Raw genomic sequence first — 14,338 nt, 5'->3', positions numbered from 1 at the left:
CCGAAATACATGAAGTGGCCGGTGAACTGGGAGAAGAATAGAGTTGACTTTATAGTTATTTACACGGTGTCTCTCTGATATGAATAACAACCGTCGTCAGATATATGTGAATGGGTTGTTATTGCTGCTGCCATAGACACCATTGTGTATTTTACAAACTATAAATGTATTGTTTTGCTATGAATTATAAGTATTTAAATGTCTGAAACCAAAAATAAACATTATGTGGTTAAAAACACTGAACAGTGATCTAGCGAGCGCTGGGCGTCCGTCTCTGGCTCAGCGCTAGCCAACGCGCGAGAGCAGTGTGACTCTGGCAGTGATGTCACTGTACACCCCCCCCCCCACACACACACACACACACACACACACACACACACACCCTCCCGATGTCATCGTCCATCGCGATGTTTCACTGTAGACATCGCCCAACCCGAGTGAGAAGCGTGTTTCCCCTGACCTCGGTGTGTGTGTGTGTGTGTGTGTCAGGTCTGAATGAGCAGAAGGTGTCAGACTTCCAGGTTTCTCCCGATGGGAAGTTTCTTCTGCTGTTCGGATCCTCCGGGTTTCTGCATCTCATGAGCTCAAAGGTACAGCCAGACTCACTCATATAACCCCATCTCAGCTGTAATGCAGAGATCTGTGTGTCAGTGGCTGTGGTCGGCTGCGGAGTGACGTGTGTGTGTGTGTGTGTGTGTTCCTCAGACCAGGGAGGTGGTGCGCAGCATGAAGCTGAACGGGACGGTGTGCGCAGCCGCCTTCACTGCAGACGCCAGCAAGATCTTCGCCAACTCCGGTGAGTCTCAGGAGGGCTAGTTTTATAATATTGGGTTGGCTAAAATGGGAAGATAAACTAAATGAATGTCAAGCGTTTCGTTCTGTGGGATTGTCCCTTCTTGAGCGTTAAACTGGTCATGTTGATTGGCATGTTGTGTGTGTGTGTGTGTTTCAGAGGAAGGCGAGGTGTTCGTCTGGGACGTCCAGAGCAGCAAGTGTGTGAAGAGGTTTGAAGACGACGGTTGTGTGAGAGGAACATCACTAGCGCTCTCTCGAGACGGCTCGTATCTGGCCTGTGGGTGAGTCTGAGTGTGTGTGTGTGTGTGTGTGTGTGTGGCTGAGTCTGAGTGTGTGTGTGTGTGGCTGAGTCTGAGTGTGTGTGTGTGTGAAAGAGAGAGGAACATCACCAGTGTTTCCCCTACATTTTTTTTTGAGACAAATATGACAAACCATCAGCAGATTAAGGCATGGTTATTGCAGCACGCACCTTGAACTGGTCACAAACAGAAACCTTCATTTGATAATTTTAGGATTATTCATGTTTTTCTAATTAAGTGTTTGTATTAAATAACATTCACAAACATTAATTCATGTTGTAAAAATATATTGTTCACTCAATGTGTTGATGTTAGATAACGCATTAAGAAACGTTAATGAATTTGACTTGACTGTACTTTTATTTAATCCAAAAATGCGCTCATATTTAATTTTAAAAGGGTTTTCTAAACCTGCTAAGAGTTATCCAGCCAAGAATAAGCCTAGATCTGCTGTTCTGACGGACTGGTGTGAGTGACGGGGATCATGGGCCGGTGCTGAGCCAGTGCCCGGTGTCGGCCCGGTGCTGTGCCAGTGCCCGGTGTCGGCCCGGTGCTGTGCCAGTGCCCGGTGTCGGCCCGGTGCTGAGCCAGTGCCCGGTGTCGGCCCGGTGCTGTGCCAGTGCCGGTGTCGGCCCGGTGCTGTGCCAGTGCCCGGTGTCGGCCCGGTGCTGTGCCGCTGTGCCAGTGCCCGGTGTCGGCCCGATGCTGTGCCAGTGCCCGGTGTCGGCCCGGTGCTGTGCCAGTGCCCGGTGCTGTGCCAGTGCCCGGTGCTGAGCCAGTGCCCGGTGCTGTGCCAGTGCCCGGTGTCGGCCCGATGCTGTGCCAGTGCCCGGTGCTGTGCCAGTGCCCGGTGTCGGCCCGGTGCTGAGCCAGTGCCCGGTGTCGGCCCGGTGCTGTGCCAGTGCCGGTGTCGGCCCGGTGCTGTGCCAGTGCCCGGTGTCGGCCCGGTGCTGTGCCGCTGTGCCAGTGCCCGGTGTCGGCCCGATGCTGTGCCAGTGCCCGGTGTCGGCCCGGTGCTGTGCCAGTGCCCGGTGCTGTGCCAGTGCCCGGTGCTTAGCCAGTGCCCGGTGCTGTGCCAGTGCCCGGTGTCGGCCCGATGCTGTGCCAGTGCCCGGTGCTGTGCCAGTGCCCGGTGTCGGCCCGGTGCTGAGCCAGTGCCCGGTGCTGTGCCAGTGCCCGGTGTCGGCCCGATGCTGTGCCAGTGCCCGGTGTCGGCCCGGTGCTGAGCCAGTGCCCGGTGTCGGCCCGGTGCTGTGCCAGTGCCCGGTGTCGGCCCGGTGCTGTGCCAGTGCCCGGTGTCGGCCCGGTGCTGTGCCAGTGCCCGGTGTCGGCCCGGTGCTGTGCCGCTGTGCCAGTGCCCGGTGTCGGCCCGGTGCTGTGCCAGTGCCCGGTGTCGGCCCGGTGCTGTGCCAGTGCCCGGTGTCGGCCTGGTGCTGAGCCAGTGCCCGGTGTCGGCCCGGTGCTGAGCCAGTGCCCGGTGTCGGCCCGATGCTGTGCCAGTGCCCGGTGTCGGCCCGGTGCTGAGCCAGTGCCCGGTGTCGGCCCGGTGCTGTGCCAGTGCCCTGTGTCGGCCCGGTGCTGAGCCAGTGCCCGGTGTCGGCCCGGCGCTGTGCCAGTGCCCGGTGTCGGCCCGGCGCTGTGCCAGTGCCCGGTGTCGGCCCGGTGCTGTGCCAGTGCCCGGTGTCGGCCCGGTGCTGTGCCAGTGCCCGGTGTCGGCCCGGTGCTGTGCCAGTGCCCGGTGTCGGCCCGGTGCTGTGCCAGTGCCCGGTGTCGGCCCGGTGCTGTGCCAGTGCCCTGTGTCGGCCCGGTGCTGAGCCAGTGCCCGGTGTCGGCCCGGTGCTGAGCCAGTGCCCGGTGTCGGCCCGGCGCTGTGCCAGTGCCCGGTGTCGGCCCGGCGCTGTGCCAGTGCCCGGTGTCGGCCCGGCGCTGTGCCAGTGCCCTGTGTCGGCCCGGTGCTGAGCCAGTGCCCGGTGTCGGCCCGGCGCTGTGCCAGTGCCCGGTGTCGGCCCGGCGCTGTGCCAGTGCCCGGTGTCGGCCCGGCGCTGTGCCAGTGCCCGGTGTCGGCCCGGCGCTGTGCCAGTGCCCGGTGTCGGCCCGGCGCTGTGCCAGTGCCCGGTGTCGGCCCGGCGCTGTGCCAGTGCCCGGTGTCGGCCCGGTGCTGTGCCAGTGCCCGGTGTCGGCCCGGTGCTGTGCTCATGAAGGCTAACGTTACTCCAAGCCTACTCGTAAAACGACCCGATACATCCGCACCCGAGTCCGCTTTAGGGGCCTGTCACATATCACGTTTTTTTAGCACAAATTCGTTATTTCAGTTGTAGGCGCGCGACAAGCGGCTCGAAATAGAAGCGACGTGGCGAGATGAAAACATCTCATCTCAACAGGTCATGTGACAAAACCCAACCGCTCAGCTTCGGCCTTCATCGCTGCACAGGGCGGCTTTCTATTCCTCATCTCCATAATAGAGCTAGCAGTACAGCTAATGCAAGCGCTAGAAATCAATTAGTTATTTGCTGATACTTCCTCGTCCTCATGGAGCGCGCAGTTAGCGCCGCGGTCTCCTTTCCACCAGCGCTAGCTCTCCCGTGGCGTCTGTCGTTGCTATGCAACCATGAATGAGCGCGCTTGCCGCGACTACGTTTGAAATAACGATTTGCACGCGCTAAAAACGCGCTGTGTGAACGGCCCCTTATGGCAACGTGACTTTAGCCTAATCGGGAATATTTCCATCTGTGGCTCTTTCCTCCTATCTTGTCAACAAGTGGATTCAGAGCCGCCGCATTAGCAGCGCCGCCGGCCGCCGGGTCTCAGGGCTTTTAGGCGTAAGTGAATGTCGTGATATTATATTACCAACTGATCATGTGAAGATTTTGCAGCGCCGCTGCTAATACAGGGGAAACACTGATCACTAGCGCTCTCTCTCGAGACGTATCTGGCCTGTGTGTGTGTGTCTGACCCGTGTGTGTGTGTGTGTGTGTGTCTGACCCGTGTGTGTGTGAGTCTGACCCGTGTGTGTGTGTCTGACCCGTGTGTGTGAGTCTGACCCGTGTGTGTGTGTGAGTGAGTCTGACCCGTGTGTGTGTGTGTGTGTGTGTGTCTGACCCGTGTGTGTGTGTGAGTCTGACCCGTGTGTGTGTGTGTGTGTGTGTGAGTCTGACCCGTGTGTGTGAGTCTGACCCGTGTGTGTGTGTGAGTGAGTCTGACCCGTGTGTGTGTGTGTGAGTGAGTCTGACCCGTGTGTGTGTGTGTGTGTGTGTGAGTCTGACCCGTGTGTGTGAGTCTGACCCGTGTGTGTGTGTGTGTGTGTGTGAGTCTGACCCGTGTGTGTGTGAGTCTGACCCATGTGTGTGTGTGTGAGTCTGACCCGTGTGTGTGTGTCTGACCCGTGTGTGTGTGTCTGACCCGTGTGTGTGTGTGTGTCTGACCCGTGTGTGTGAGTCTGACCCGTGTGTGTGTGAGTCTGACCCGGGTGTGTGTGAGTCTGACCCGTGTGTGTGTGTCTGACCCGTGTGTGTGTGTGTGTGTGTGTCTGACCCGTGTGTGTGTGAGTCTGACCCGTGTGTGTGTGAGTCTGACCCGTGTGTGTGTGAGTCTGACCCGGGTGTGTGTGAGTCTGACCCGTGTGTGTGTGTCTGACCCGTGTGTGTGTGTGTGTGTGTGTGTCTGACCCGTGTGTGTGTGAGTCTGACCCGTGTGTGTGTGTGTCTGACCCGTGTGTGTGTGTGTGTGTGTGTGTGTCTGACCCGTGTGTGTGTGAGTCTGACCCGTGTGTGTGTGTGAGTCTGACCCGTGTGTGTGAGTCTGACCCGTGTGTGTGTGAGTCTGACCCGTGTGTGTGTTCTCAGCTCTCAGGCCGGGGTGGTGAACATCTACTCTCAGCGGGACTGTCTGCTGGAGCTCGAGCCCAAGCCGCAGAAGGCCGTCCTGAACCTGCTGACGCCGGCGACGTCTCTGAGCTTCAACAGCAGCGCCGAGATCCTGGCCATCGGCTCGCGGCACGCGGACGAGGCCAACCGACTGGTGCGCATCACACACACACACACACACACACACACACACACACACACACACACACACACACACACACACCAACATTAGCTGCATTACAACTCCTTTCTTAAATATTACCAAAATTCTAATTATATTCTAATTCTAACCTCAATACTTCATGCTAGAGGAGCAGTGCTGTACTGTCTCCTGTCCACTAGAGGGCGCCGGCGAGCGCAGTATAATCCACATCCAGCATCGCATCTGTTATTGAAATGAAATGACATTCACTTTTTAAAGTTGTAAAGTGCATTAACTTTTGAAACAATTGTTCATAAATAAAATATTAATCCTTTGTGCATGCAAGGAAAATTAGGTTATAATAGTGCTTTCACACTCTCTCTCTCTCTCACACACACACACACACACACACACACACACACACACTCTCACACACACACACACACACACACACACTCTCACATGCTGAGCGCTTTTGTCACATGCAGAAGATTGTGTACAGATGCTACTAATATTTCTCAGCTTGTTCGTATATATACACTCACCGGCCACTTTATTAGGTACCCCATGCTAGTAACGGGTTGGACCCCCTTTTGCCTTCAGAACTTCCTCAATTCTTCGTGGCATAGATTCAACAAGGTGCTGGAAGCATTCCTCAGGGAGTTTGGTCCATATTGACATGATGGCATCACACAGTTGCCGCAGATTTGTCGGCTGCACATCCATGATGTGAATCTCCCGTTCCACCACATCCCAAAGATGCTCTATTGGGTTGAGATCTGGTGACTGTGGGGGCCATTTTAGTACAGTGAACTCATTGTCATGTTCAAGAAACCAATTTGAAATGATTAGAGCTTTGTGACATGGTGGAAGTAGCCATCAGAGGATGGGTACATGGTGGCCATAAAGGGATGGACATGGTCAGAAACAATGCTCAGGTAGGCCGTGGCATTTAAACGATGCCCAATTGGCACTAAGGGGCCTAAAGTGTGCCAAGAAAACATCCCCCACACCATTACACCACCACCACCAGCCTGCACAGTGGTAACAAGGCATGATGGTTCCATGTTCTCATTCTGTTTACGCCAAATTCTGACTCTAACATCTGAATGTCTCAACAGAAATCGAGACTCATCAGACCAGGCAACATTTTTCCAGTCTTCAACTGTTCAATTTTGGTGAGCTCTTGCAAATTGTAGCCTCTTTTTCCTATTTGTAGTGGAGATGAGTGGTACCCGGTGGAGTCTTCTGCTGTTGTAGCCCATCCGCCTCAAGGTTGTGCGTGTTGTGGCTTCACAAATGCTTTGCTGCATACCTCGGTTGTAACGAGTGGTTATTTCAGTCACTGTTGCCCTTCTATCAGCTCGAACCAGTCTGGCCATTCTCCTCTGACCTCTGGCATCAACAAGGCATTTCCGCCCACAGAACTGCCGCTCACTGGATGTTTTTTCTTTTTCGGACCATTCTCTGTAAACCCTAGAGATGGTTGTGCGTGAAAATCCCAGTAGATTAGCAGTTTCTGAAATACTCAGACCAGCCCTTCTGGCACCAACAATCATGCCACGTTCAAAGTCACTCAAATCACCTTTCTTCCCCATACTGATGCTCGGTTTGAACTGCAGGAGATTGTCTTGACCATGTCTACATGCCTAAATGCACTGAGTTGCCGCCATGTGATTGGCTGCTTAGAAATTAAGTGTTAACGAGCAGTTGGACAGGTGTACCTAATAAAGTGGCCGGTGAGTCTATATATATATATGTGTGTGTGTGTTTGTGTTTTGGGTGTTTGAGATCATATATTCATATTTGGTCTTGAGCTGCGAGGGTTATGTCAGTTCTTGCTGTAATCGGGGCTTGTTTGATACTTTACTGCCAGATTCTTCACAGTAATGCGTTGTAGGGTGATGGTGTGTGTGGTTTGCAGTAACGGGTGTTTCTGCTCTAGGTGCACCTGCCCAGTTTCACAGTGTTCTCCAATTTCCCACAATTCCAAAAGAAGACGATCTTTCAGACCCAGAGTGTGGACTTCTCCCCGAGGAGCGGCTTCTACTCCGTGGCCAACAATAAAGGCCACGCGCTGCTCTTCAGGTGTGTGTGTGTGTGTGTGTCTGTGAGTGTGTGTGTCTGTGTGTGTCTGTGTGTGTCTGTGAGTGTGTGTGTGTCTGTGAGTGTGTGTGTGTCTGTGAGTGTGTGTCTGTGAGTGTGTGTGTGTGTGTGTCTGTGTGTGTGTGTGTGTGTGTGAGTCTGTGTCTGTGTGTCTGTGAGTGTGAGTGTGTGTGTGTGTGTGTGTGGAGTGTGTGTGTGTGTGTGTGTGTCTGTGAGTGTGAGTGTGTGTCTGTGAGTGTGAGTGTGTGTCTGTGAGTGTGTGTGTGTGTGTGTGGTCGACTGAAATACAGCTGATTAGCTCGGCATTCACTGGTTCAGAACCTATTTTTCCAAATCCAGAATAACTCCATTAACTTCAGTGTATTTTAAAATGCATTTATAGATTAACATAAAACACATTTTGGAATCTTTAGATGTATGTTATGCGAGAACAGAAGCGTTGTGTAGAGGAGTGTAGTGCTGCCGCGATTAGTCGACTTAGTCGACGTAATCGACCATGCAAATTAGTCGACGCCAATTTTTTTAGTCGACGTGTCGTTTTACTATTGACCGCATATTTATTTTTGGTCTCCCGTCACAAACGGCTCACTGTAATTCACCTCCACACACCAGTCTGCCCTGCTCTGCCATCCTCTTCCTTCCCCCTCCCCCGCCTTCACTGCTTTGAAAAGTTGCGGAGGCAGGTGACGGTGCTTTCACACTGGGCTCCTTTGCTGCGGTCCGAGCCCGCGCGCGATTGTTCCCGGCGCCCCCGCAGCGTTGGTCTGGTTTCACACTCAACTTAATTCTACCGAACCCTGGTGTGTTTGCGTGCATCTTACGCAATCGCAAACGTACACGGCGCATGATAGAAAACAGAACGCGGGTCAATATATATATATATATTTTAATTAATTCTGTGCTATTATGCGCAGCTGAGTGAACAACACAGGTGCGTGTGTCGCATAAGCCGTCTGCTGCTTGCAAATGGACTCTTTTGAGGAGACACTTTTCCAAATGTGTTGCCCTGATTCCACGGGCTAAGCGCGAATACACTGCAGGCTCGCTCTCACTCGTATCCAAGGTAAATCAGCAACACTATCATCCCTTACAAGTGTTTTATTTAACTAAATACATAATCAGCTAAAACGCGCACCCGAGTCCGTGTTGCTTTCACATTCACGCGAACCGCGGCACGGGCCCGGCATGCACGCGAGTGTAAACGCGAGCGGCATATCTGCGTGCCTGCCTGCTTCAGCGCGACTCATTATAAGGCAGAGCTAATAGGCTAGTCCAGACTCTTTCAATTCAATTACAATTTATTTCTATAGCGCTTTTCACAATACATATTGTTTCAAAGCAGCTTTACCTAAAATGCATGAGTGCATCTACTTTAGCCTACAATTCACAGTGATGTTATCAGTTATGCATTTCAGAAATGTACATATAAAAATGTACAGTAAGCTAATGTATTAATTTAAGGCAGAACAAAGAGCTAATTTAAGTAATGAATACATGCATTAGGGTTGGGCGATGTCTACCAATTCAACATGACATCATGACTTTGCGTAAACATACACGCCACTTTCAATTCAAGTGGCGTGTTATCTATACGCATTTTGAGCTATCCGCGTGTATGTCCACGCCGAAATCTTTTGCGTGTATGTCTACGCCATTAAACGTCCGAGTGATTCCGCGTGTATGTGTACGCCGTTAAATGTCCGAGCGAAACGAAGCAAAATCTATATCTACATCTGTGGAGCGATATTTCTTTTCCTAGGATGGTAGGAGAAGACTCATAAATGGTATTAACCCCAGTGACGGGTAGGTTTAGGGACGGGGTTGGGGTAGGTCATATACATAATACAGTAATATAACATTGTCAAAGGCGTTGATAAACACGCTGAAAAGCGATTATGCGTGTTGATAGCACGCCAAAAATGGAAATACGAATTGGCGTGTCATACATACGCCATTTCATGAGATCAGTCTGACCAATTTGGTGTCAGACGATGTCTACAGTGAAACATCGCGATGGACGATGATATCGGGAGCGGGAGGGGGAGGGGGAGGGGGAGGGGGGGTATTTTCATAATATTCTCATTTTCCACTAGATATTTTCCTCTATATCTCATCAGCAATTTGGATGTCGGCAGCTCTGCAGCAGCTGAGCACTAAGGAGCGAATGTACAGTGACGTGACATCACTGCCAGATTCACACTGCGTGCTTTCGCGCTATGGCTGGCGCTGAGCCAAAGACGGACGCGCTCAGCGCTTGTCAGGCTATATCACAACTGTTCAGTGTTAACCACATAATGTTTATTTTAGGTTTCAGACATTTAAATACATATAATCTATAGCAAAATAATACATTTATAGTTTGTAAAATACACAATGGTGTCTATGGCAGCAGCAATAACAACCCATTCACATATATCTGACGACGGTTGTTATTCATATCAGAGAGACACCGTGTAGCATTATGCCGCGTTCCAGGCAACCTGTAACCCGTGTTTTTCCAACTCGTAACTGGGAGTACATCGTTCCAGGCAACCTGTAACCCGTGTTTTTCCAACTCGTAACTGGGAGTACATCGTTCCAGGCAACCTGTAACCCGTGTTTTTCCAACTCGTAACTGGGAGTACATCGTTCCAGGCAACCTGTAACCCGTGTTTTTCCAACTCGTAACTGGGAGTACATCGTTCCAGGCAACCTGTAACCCGTGTTTTTCCAACTCGTAACTGGGAGTACATCGTTCCAGGCAACCTGTAACCCGTGTTTTTCCAACCTTATACCCGTGAAAGTGCACTGGAACGGCAGTCAAACCCGTGACTTCCCCCCCGTGAATTCGTACTAGATCGATGTACTCCCAGTTACGAGTTGAAAAAACACGGGTTACAGGTTGCCTGGAACGCGGCATAACTTTCATGTATTTCGGGAGAAACTGGTGATTCACGCGCTGTAATAAACCCAACAGAGGAATCTCTGAACCGCGGCCCGAACACGGCGGCCATCTCACGTCACAGATCAAGATCATTTATACGTTTAAGTTTTTTTGAACGACAAAAACTCACTTACACATATTTGAGAATCGGAATAGAAGATAGTTCATGACATGGTAAGCAAGCTTGTTAATATTTAGAAATAAAAGCGCTAAATCTGTCATACAGCGCTATTTTGGCTGTGGTGAATCACGTGCCAAGCAGGACGCGTCACCATGGAAACGGGACACACGATGTTTAGCCGATGCCGTCTAAACATCGTGATGTCTGTCAGCCATCACGATCGTCCATCGGCACAACCCTAACATGCATGTTTGTTAATAGAGGATTAGATTAGGACTCTGACTAATGGTATAGCCTAATGGAAATGCAGATACTTATGCTTAGATTGTTAATACATAATGTTTTTCAACAGGTGACATTTTATATTTTGGCCCTTCAGTTCAAAATAAAATGGACACAACGAAATGACAAACAATATTTTTTTTAATTAGTCGTTTAGATTAGTCGACTAATCGAAAAATTAGTCGAAAGATTGGTCGTTAGAAAATTAGTCGTTAGTGGCAGCACTAGAGGAGTGCTCGAGCGGCTTGTGTGTGTGTGACGCAGGATCCGCTTCTATCAGGGATCAGACACTCTAGTGGCGCTTCTCCACTGCTGGCTCGGCTCGGCTCGGTTCGCTTCTCCACTGCTGGCTCGGCTCGGCTCGGTTCGCTTCTCCACTGCTGGTTCGGCTCGGTTCGGTTCGGCTCGGCTCAGTGCGGCTCGGCTCGGTTCGCTTCTCCACTGCTGGTTCGGTTCGGCTCGGTTCGGCTCGGCTCGGCTCAGTGCGGCTCGGCTCGGTTCGCTTCTCCACTGCTGGTTCGGTTCGGCTCGGCTCAGTGCGGCTCGGCTCGGTTCGCTTCTCCACTGCTGGTTCGGTTCGGCTCGGTTCGGCTCGGCTCGGCTCAGTGCGGCTCGGCTCGGTTCGCTTCTCCACTGCTGGTTCGGTTCGGCTCGGTTCGGCTCGGTTCGGCTCTGCTCGGCTCAGTGCGGCTCGGTTCGGCTCAGTGCGGCTCGGCTCGGCTCAGTGCGGCTCGGCTCGGTTCGCTTCTCCACTGCTGGTTCGTTCGGTTCGGCTCGGTTCGGTTCGGCTCGGCTCGGCTCGGTTCGGTTCGGCTCAGCTCGATTCGGCTCGGTTCGGTTCGGCTCGGCTCAGTGGGGCTCGGCTCGGCTCAGTGGGGCTCGGCTCGGTTCGGTTCGGCTCGGCTCGGTTCGGCTCGGCTCGGCTCGGCTCAGTGGGGCTCGGCTCGGCTCAGTGGGGCTCGGCTCGGTTCGGCTCGGCTCGGTTCGGCTCGGCTCGGCTCGGCTCAGTGGGGCTCGGCTCGGTTCGGCTCGGCTCGGCTCGGCTCGGTTCGGCTCGCTTCTCCACTGCTGGTTCGACTCGGCTCGGCTCGGCTCGGTTCGCTTCTCCACTGCTGGTTCGGCTCGGCTCGGTTCGGCTCGGTTCGGCTCGGTCCGCTTCTCCACTGCCGTTAGTGCCGCTTCAGTGTGTGGGATTATAGTCTGACCGCTATAGTGTATCCGCTCCTCGGCAGCCGACGAGAGGAACGTCTGCGTCCACTGACCACATTCAGCCATTTCTTTTTTGGAAGTTTTCTTTCTTTCTTTTCTCTTCAAGCGAGTGGTGTTAAAACAGCTGCTGCAGCGGCGGCTGTTACTGGCTATTTAAATCTAGCGGGTTTGATGTCTCGCAAATACAATGGCGCTGAGTGACGATTCTGTCTGACCAATCAGTGATCTGCAGTGTGTTCACGTCACATTTTATGCCTCGTTTCCACTGAGCGGTACGGTACGGTACAGTTCGGTTCGGTACGCAATTATTTGCGTTTCCACTGTCAAAAGTTGTGAATGGTACCAAAAAGCTGAACCGTACCACTTTTTGGGTACCCTTCCGTTGGGGTCCTAGCACAGCCGTACGGTACTAAAAGGTGGAGCTAGACTCACTGCAGAACGGTGATTGGTTGACAGAGTATCGTCACTTGCGCGTGCTACAAGGGCATTAGAAGCATACAGTTCAAATATAATACTACTGTTATTGTGTCACGAAATGTAGTTTTAAGAGTTTTTCAGGCGAGAAAGTAGTTTTTTAAAGCTCAAATCTGTGGTTTATTTATAGATTTATGATCATTTGAAGATCCATTCCAAGCAATCACCGGACGCTCGGCGCTCGTGCACCCCGCCTGGAGCAGCCTTTCCTCGGCTAGTCATTCTGATGTTTGCCGCTGACTCTGACGTCTCTGTAGTGGTTAAACATGAGATATAATTCGTCTTGTACAGACCTAACAGGCGATCTTTGGTCTCGTGAATCTATAATTCGTTCCCTGGCCAATAGTTTTGGCAGAAGGCTAAGTGAAGTTTCATATAGGCTATTTGAGCGCTGAATTGGTATATTTGACTGAATTGTTTGCTTTGTGATTAAAGCTTTACTGTATATATGTTTGTACCTTTTACTTATACTTTTATAATGGCTATTATTATAAAACTGAAATTCACCAAAAATAGATCGTTTTGTCATTTATTTTATTTTATTACAAGATCATCTGTAATGTTGTTTATTGCAACATTTGTACCAATGCAATATGCAATTCATTGCCTGGAATATGTTTAATATTTTTAAATTTAAACGAAAAGAGGCAGGCTTGTGTTTTATATTTAGTTTTGTTATAAATATAACGTTACATACATGCAGTGAATATAATCAATAGTCTATGCGTTGCCTGAACCACATTTGTGTGCTTATTAAGTTTAAAATGTATTTAAATTAAATCGAAAAGAAGCAGAGTGGTGTTTTATAACATATTTCGTTTTATTGTTGCCTAAAATGTACATAACCGGAGTAGCAGAGCGAGCTGAGTGGCGCTTTCAAGAACGCGCTGTTCCATCAGCAGAATTACTGGACTCGCGTCCTCGGGATCATTCTCCTGAGTCGGACTTTGTGTGGCTACTTGGTATTGAGAAACGCCTAATGCCAGCGCTTGTTTCTTGTGACAAACATCCCGAGAAGCAAGAACAAGATCTGCTGTCTGTCATCCATTGTTGTTTACTATGTCGCTTTTGTTTGCGCGAAAATGACGTCGATCGCTTCTCTCCGGCAAACACCACGCCTATCAAGTAAGGGTACTGTTGGCAGTGGAAACGCTAGCCCCGATCATGGTTTAGCGACCCGACCCGAACCGTACCGTACTGAACCGTACCGTACCACTCAGTGGAAACGAGGCATTAGTGTCGGTACGGTACGCTTGGAACCTCGACAGGGGTGGTACCATTTAAAGCGAGCCGAAGCGAGCCGAGCCGTACCATGCAGTGGAAAAATCCATATAGTCCAGTTCACGATGGATGGAGTTCAAATGAATAACTTTAGAGATGAGTGAATTATTATATCTGATAACACTGATGTCCTGCTGTCACGTGTGATCCAGATGTTTAGTAAGCCTGTGTGTGTGTGTGTGTTTTCTCTAGGCTTCTGCATTATCATGACTTCTGAAGACGGACTCGTTCCCAGCGGACGCACACATGATGCCAGTTCTCACCGTTCCAGTTCAATAAACGTTTGCTTGTGAATATGAGACCCGTTACACAGTTGTGTGTGTGTGTGTGTGTGTGCGTGCGTGCGTACAGTCGGTCTTCAGAAGAGAAGAGAAGAGAACATCGGGTTACTCAGGTGTTAGAATCGCACTTCATCACACACTCTTCCACAGCAGCTTCACACACACACACTCTTCCACAGCAGCTTCACACACACTCTTCCACAGCAGCTTCACACACACTCTTCCACAGCAGCTTCACACACACACACTCTTCCACAGCAGCTTCACACACACTCTTCCACAGCAGCTTCACACACACTCTTCCACAGCAGCTTCACACACACACACTCTTCCACAGCAGCTTCACACACACTCTTCCACAGCAGCTTCACACACACACACACACTCTTCCACAGCAGCTTCACACACACACACACTCTTCCACAGCAGCTTCACACACACACACACTCTTCCACAGCAGCTTCACACACACACACACTCTTCCACAGCAGCTTCACACACACACACTCTTCCACAGCAGCTTCACACACACTCTTCCACAGCAGCTTCACACACACACACA

At 51.2% G+C, this 14,338-nt stretch overlaps 1 protein-coding gene across 1 annotated transcript in view; it reads left to right on the top strand.

Annotated features, from left to right (window-relative positions):
• Positions 1-13,803, top strand: part of utp18 (UTP18 small subunit processome component) — a 17,164-nt gene extending 3,361 nt beyond the window's left edge. The window contains exons 3-8 of the mRNA XM_056236510.1: positions 446-590; positions 706-796; positions 953-1,076; positions 4,937-5,111; positions 7,045-7,187; positions 13,688-13,803. Of these exons, the coding sequence (XP_056092485.1) occupies positions 446-590; positions 706-796; positions 953-1,076; positions 4,937-5,111; positions 7,045-7,187; positions 13,688-13,712 (703 nt within the window). The 3' untranslated portion in view covers positions 13,713-13,803. The remainder of the gene's footprint in view (positions 1-445; positions 591-705; positions 797-952; positions 1,077-4,936; positions 5,112-7,044; positions 7,188-13,687) is intronic.
• Positions 13,804-14,338: the final 535 nt, after the last annotated feature.

The sequence above is a fragment of the Rhinichthys klamathensis genome, unplaced genomic scaffold, assembly GCF_029890125.1.
Source record: "Rhinichthys klamathensis goyatoka isolate OS25496 unplaced genomic scaffold, OSU_Roscu_1.1 h1tg000450l_1, whole genome shotgun sequence".
Taxonomy (NCBI): Eukaryota; Metazoa; Chordata; class Actinopteri; order Cypriniformes; family Leuciscidae; genus Rhinichthys; species Rhinichthys klamathensis.
This window is presented reverse-complemented; position numbering and strand designations above follow the sequence as displayed.